Source organism: Hippoglossus hippoglossus, chromosome 6 (genome assembly GCF_009819705.1).
Source record: "Hippoglossus hippoglossus isolate fHipHip1 chromosome 6, fHipHip1.pri, whole genome shotgun sequence".
NCBI classification, from domain to species: Eukaryota; Metazoa; Chordata; class Actinopteri; order Pleuronectiformes; family Pleuronectidae; genus Hippoglossus; species Hippoglossus hippoglossus.
In genome coordinates this window covers 19,296,973-19,302,969 of record NC_047156.1, presented here as the reverse complement: position 1 = coordinate 19,302,969, position 5,997 = coordinate 19,296,973, and the positions used below count along the sequence as shown (strand labels likewise).

Below are 5,997 nucleotides of genomic sequence, written 5' to 3'. Positions count from 1 at the left end.
ACCCAGTCAGCCATTCAGCCAGTAAGTCAGCCGGCGAGCCACCGAGTCAGTCAGTCAGACACCCAGTCAGTCAGTCAATCTGTCTGCTGTTTAGGCAGGGTGGAGGCTCGTAGACAGGCCCTTTGTCTGAGCAGAGAAGCCCCAGACACAACAGTGGCCAGCCCCAGCCCCCTTACAATGGCCCACCACACAAAGGCCCACACACTGGGACAATAGGCCGGTCTCAGAGTGGGGGTGGACGGCTGAGCTGAGGTTACCCACCTGCACACTTCAGAACCAGACCACCACCCCCCTACCTTGCCTACACACACACACACACACACACACACACAGCCCCCACCTTTCCAGCTTTAAAGAGCCGGTGCAGGTGTCTTCCTGTGTCAGTGGCACCAGGAGGAAGCAGGGAGATGCCAGGTAGAGAAAGCATTCGTTTGGCTTTCACAGCAGCAGATGTGCCATGACAGGCAGCAAAACACATAAAGTCACTGGAGGTTAAAGAGCAGCGAGCCTTGGGTCAGGGCCCTGCTGCTGGCAGACATCGCTCACATGACAAGAAATGAGCACAAGTTCAATTCCAGCAAAAAGTAGTAAAGTGAGGTATTGGCAACTTTTTTTTTTTTACAGGATTATTATTTAAACTAACATGATTGCATCACTAATAAAAAGGAACAAAAACAATACTTTAAAAAAAAGATTTTTAAAATATATTTAACATTCCTTGAATAAATGTATATATTATCTTGAACATAAACTCCTATAAATTGCAGGAAAAAAACTGAGATGAAAATTGAATTTATGGTAAAAAAAATTAAACACAAAACACAATATACATAAATGCAAACACACTCACTTTGTTACACACACACACAGGGACAAATACAGATTCTACTATAGCCAGGAAAATATTTTTTAAAAATTGTAAAAAATTATTTACTAGCTGCAGTATTTAACCTTGCATTTTGAAGATCGTAGTCTGAGTTTAGCACGCTTACCCTTTTTTTCCCCCATGAGAGCCATTCCCATAAATTACTGAATGTTACTGGCTGCAACAAGTGGTCTGCTTTCCCCATTCTCCTTTTCATTGGAGGACTAGAGTGTCAATCATCAGCCTGCTCAAAACTGTGCTACACTCGTCTTGGGAGTCCCTGCATTGTACCAGGTACTACATGCACAGAAATCCTCTCTGCACTGCCTAAAGTATCTTTATGCTATATTTTTCCTGCATGTATTTTCTTGGTGTTTTATTGGACATTTTTGCGTTTTTATAAATAAAACGTAAAAATACGTAGGAGTGTGTGTGTGTGTGTGTGTGTTGTGGGGAAACTACACCAAGTGTAAAAAGCAACTTCAAGGCAGACAAATTTAATTCTTTTAATTGATTGCAACACATTTTATAACCACACATTACAAAATCCACATCAAATATTTTATCAGGCTCAGTTTGCAACCTTATTGATAAGAGAAAAAAAAAAAAAAAGAAAAAAAACTACAAAAAATATGCTTTTACAAAATAAGACAATTATAATAAAGTAAATGCCACTTTGGATAACCGTAATCAAAAACCCATTTTTTTTTTATTCTACATAAAAAAAAACTTGACATAAATAAGTTAGTATAATTTCTCAGTGTTTTTACAAAATTATGTACAAAAGGTACATTTGCAAAGATTTACACAAATACACAGGCATGGTGACTGCATTTCTGAGACGAGCTGTTCTTTCTCTCTGCATCCAGGTGCACACTGGTCTCTTTGAACATAACCCACACTTTAGGCGAATAGAGGGAAGCTTTTAGATGCTCACATTGGCATCGTCAGCAGGCTAAACATTGGTGAAAAGAAAAACAATGGAATATTAAGTCTAGGTTATCACAAAGAAATACAATGTGAAGTCAACTAAGAAGCAAAGGCAGTGTTGGCAACCATACTGAAGCAACCATTGTATTTGGTATTGTAGGACATTCAACCCTTATTTAGAAAAAGACTAAAAAATAAAACTCCTTTCCGAAGGTTGATGAAACGACAGGGATACAGTCGAGGAACCTGTGCAGTTTGTACGCTCTTAGTCCTTCAACGTCTGAGTACCGCACAACTCCAGAGAACAATCAAACACACCGTGACAAAGTGGCTGAGGTGTGCATGAGTACTTGAGAAAAAAAAAAAAAAAAAATTCCAGATTTCAACTGATGCTAAAAGCATCTACCACAAAAATAAATAGGACTTTCTTTAAATTACTCAAACAGAAATATTACTGTCTTTCTCTTTGTTGATTTCCTGGGGAAATAGATCTTTTAGAGGAACCTGCACTTGGTGACACTGAAATGACCAAAGAAGAAAAAAATTTTAAAAAAGAAGACAGATGAGCTACATTTGTACCTTTCTTCACTGCTGAGTTAGGGAGATGACGGAGTGAAGACACACTGATAAGAAACTGTAAGGAGCCATGATTTTGTTTTAAATGTAGCAATTAGGGACCGTGTCAAAGTCTTTCAGAAGATAAAATAAGAAAAACAAAAAACAGCATTTTGGAAACATGTATCAAACTACACTGCAATTCTTCAAGTCAAATCAAAATTCACACCTTGTTACATAAAGGATTTGTTTTCAAAATCATAATGTTATCTTATGTGCTACATATGGAGAGAAATATAATATAATATATATTTATTTACACACAGGTAGTAAAAAAAGGAGCAAAAAAGGAAATCAAACCTAATTGCACACTGCTACATTGACTGCTTTCAGAGGCAGTAACTTTTAATTGAGTGCCACAACTTTAGTGTTTCTATTCAGTGCTTCAACAGCGTCCTCCTCGTCCTTCAGGAGACTTGATATGTTTCTGATGCTGTGTAGTTCCTCTTGCAAGAAAAAAAAAAAAGAAGAAAAAATAAAAAATTCGGCCAACGCTGAATTTTTCCACATAAAAAAGGGAACATACATCGTCGGCTCTGTGGGAACAAAAAAGACATGAGGTTAGGACTCGTTTATTCACATCAGAGCAGCATGCATCACACAGAAAAATACTTAAGCAACTGTATCAAGGATGGGCTGAGAGTTTGTGCACAGTTTCACTAAACATGAGAGGGGAGGGGGGGGGGGGGGGGGGGGGGAGTATTGCTTGTGTCCTTAAGTACTTCTGACAAGAGCAAGGAGGGTGAAGTTCAAAACATCAACATGGTGCTCAGGAATATGAGGGAAACACACAGATGTACTTTGTGTTGGTTATATAACAATACTGATGCAAGAATTCACTCAAATGATTTTACTATGCGATTAAAAACAGTAGATATGTGATTTTTGATCAGCACTTGCACTTCCATACTATATTTCACACTAATAAAAATTATATTTTAGGAGACAACTAAAAAAAACGACTACCAGGCATGACAATTTGTTTCCGCCTGAGAATCACAAAAGCCTCCTGCATTTCTTCTGAATCTAAAGTAAGCCCCCTTGGACATTATGAATATACTAAAGATTCGTTTTTACCATCCCTCAACAGACCACACCGTTCTCCACAAATTAAAATATGAGCATGCACTAAAAGTTATGACTTGGTGCTTTATCCTGCACTGCAGCTTTGACACTTCACATGCTGCCACCACAATTCAGATTTCATGCCTATTCTCCTCCGACGAGCACACTTGATTTCAGTCATGCACGGCTCTCAGGCGGCAGAGGCAGATACGAGAGAGTGTGCAGTGTGTGTGTGTGTGTGTGTGTGTGTGTTGCACTCTGCACACAGAGGCCGGCCCCTTCCCGTCCCTGCTCCTCGGTGAGGGGCAGTGGCTGCTGACGTGTTACTACTACACTGTTGTTCAGCACTTGTTTACAGTTCAGTCGGAAACTCTCCGCGGCGGCCAGCGGTTGTAGTAAAGAAAAAAAAAAAAAAACGTGTAAATGTGCAGCCACCACGTTTCGTCTTTACTCTGAACTCATCGATCGCAGTGCGGAGACACGCGCAGGAACACGAATGAACCACTTTTACTCCCACTACTACGATTTCCACTCGCAGTCGATGAATGGCACCAGCTGACACACACACACACACACACACACACACACACACACACACACACACACACACACACACACACACACACACACACACACACACACACACACACACACACACACACACACACACACACACACACACACACACACACACACACACACACACACACACACACACCTGATCTGACACGATTACCTGCAAAGTGATCGGATCGAGGAAACCAACTAACACTACGTGAACGACACAATCAAATAAGAAGCGGACTGTTTTGTCTTATATAAGTTTTTCGTTGGAGGCAAACAACAGCTGGGAGAGAGGGGGGGGGGACGGGGGGGGACTCGAACTTTTCTCTGCTGACGCTGGCAAACAACCAGCTGCAGTCGCACAAACCAGTACGAACACACGTTACAGTCCCAGTAGCAGCAATCGCGGAGTGTCTTACCGTCTGTGGTGCTCACGTCAGCCTCTTGGGGCTGCTCTTTCTGGGTGTGTGTTCTGCAGAGTGGCTCAGACTGGGACGGATCACCTCATCTGAGCTGCTGCTGCTGTGGGACCTCTTGCTTTGGGCCGAGGCTTCTGCAAAAAGTAAAGTTTGCGTCAGTAAAAAAATAAGAAAAAAACAGGCTAAATAAATCAGGAAAAGTATATATTTTTTTTTTTTACTGTCATGCAAGAAGTTCAGGTTTGGTTCAGCTGAGTTGCAGCTTTTGAATATTTGGTTTCAGCGCATTTTAAAGCCGGGTGGGGGGGGGAGATGCCACCACAGTGATGGGCACTCGAGACCCAGCCCGGCTTCCCGTTTCACACACACACACACACACACACACACAGTCGGTGTAAAAACATGGAGGTGAGTCGGTGTCAGGTCTCAGTACCGTGGCACGCAGGTCTCTTCCTCAGCCCGGTGCACTCCATCTGCCCGTCAGACCTGGCGCTGCTGTCGCCGCCCGGAGCCGCCACCACAACACAGCTATGATTCCCGTTAAGATCCACATTGTTATTCCCGGCGGAGCAGACGCCCTTCTCCCTGGTCCTCGTCCGCAGCGGCCGCTGGTAGAAATCCGGGACGTCCCTGCAGTCCACTAACTTCCAGTCGAGCCTGTCGTTGACCAGCGGCGAGTAACTGGCGAAGTCGAAGCCCCACTTGGCGGAGGCAGTCTCCTCCATCTCCCGCAAGTGTCCCTTTAAATCCCTCTTTAACTCTTCGTGGTCCACGGAGCCGAAGAGGCTCCTGCAGGCTGACGGCTTCGGGTGCTCCGACACCCGCGGCTCCGTCCGCTCCAACGTCGGGCTCCCGTTTGAAAGGCGAACGTTTGACATTTTTATTTTTCCGCCCCCCCACCTCCCAAAAAAAAAATAGCAATAAGGTAAAGAAAGGCAATTTCTCGTCACGATCGTCCAGTTTTCACGCGAACAAAAACCCACCACTGTTCAAAAACAACGGGTATCTCCTCGCCTCTGATCGGGATCCACAGCCAGAGAGAAGCGGCTTGTTGCCATGCAGGACGCGGAGCAGGGGACGCCAACGGCCGCGGTTGTTATGGAGCCGAGCGTCGTCTGCGCGGAGCCGGGAAAGACCGAAGTGAAACACGGGGCACCGGAGCCGCGCTGTCTGTCAGATGTCGCCCCGCGGTGAGATAGACTGCGGGCGAAGCGTCTCAGCTCCCAATATGGCGATGGATGATGAAGCTGGACCGAGAGGAGCCTGGGTCCGGGGGGCGGGGGGACGAGGAAGGGGGATGATTGACACTGAGAGCTATTTAAATGCGGAGCGGGCCGCTCATTGGCCGTCGCGCTTAGGCCCGCCCACTTCTGTTAAGGTGGACCGGCTACTTGCGACAAACGGCCAGCTTTTTACACTTAAAATCTATTTTGGTTTTCTTCAAATGAAGATTAATGTCGCAACAATAACACGCAGCTGTTAATGTGCCACAAACGTTTCACTTCTTTTTGGTTTAATTTCTTAATGAGGCAGTAGTTT

General features: G+C 44.3%; 1 protein-coding gene across 2 annotated transcripts; it reads right to left on the bottom strand.

Moving 5' to 3' along the window:
* Positions 1 to 1,356: 1,356 nt before the first annotated feature.
* cdkn1bb (cyclin-dependent kinase inhibitor 1Bb) lies at positions 1,357 to 5,768 on the bottom strand. Of its 2 annotated transcripts, XR_004614087.1 has the most exons (4): positions 4,892 to 5,768; positions 4,459 to 4,592; positions 2,031 to 2,946; positions 1,357 to 1,995 (listed from the first exon to the last, which is right to left on the bottom strand). XR_004614087.1 is itself a non-coding variant. In XM_034587473.1 (3 exons), the coding sequence occupies exons 1-2, from the start codon at positions 5,334 to 5,336 to the stop codon at positions 4,471 to 4,473; spliced, it is 567 nt and encodes a 188-aa protein (XP_034443364.1). In that variant the 5' UTR covers positions 5,337 to 5,768; the 3' UTR covers positions 1,357 to 2,946; positions 4,459 to 4,470. The 2 variants fall into 2 exon arrangements, 1 of the variants encoding a protein (XP_034443364.1); XM_034587473.1 differs by having other exon boundaries at positions 1,357 to 2,946.
* Between the last annotated feature and the right edge of the window lie 229 nt (positions 5,769 to 5,997).

Bases quoted from the DNA above. Each gene is read 5' to 3' on its own strand.
- cdkn1bb (XM_034587473.1), bottom strand. From the start codon at position 5,336: ATGTCAAACGTTCGCCTTTCAAACGGGAGCCCGACGTTGGAGCGGACG. The intron at 4,593-4,891 runs GTACTGAGACCT...TACTTTTTGCAG, and splicing joins GAAGAGACCTGCGTGCCACG to AAGCCTCGGCCCAAAGCAAG.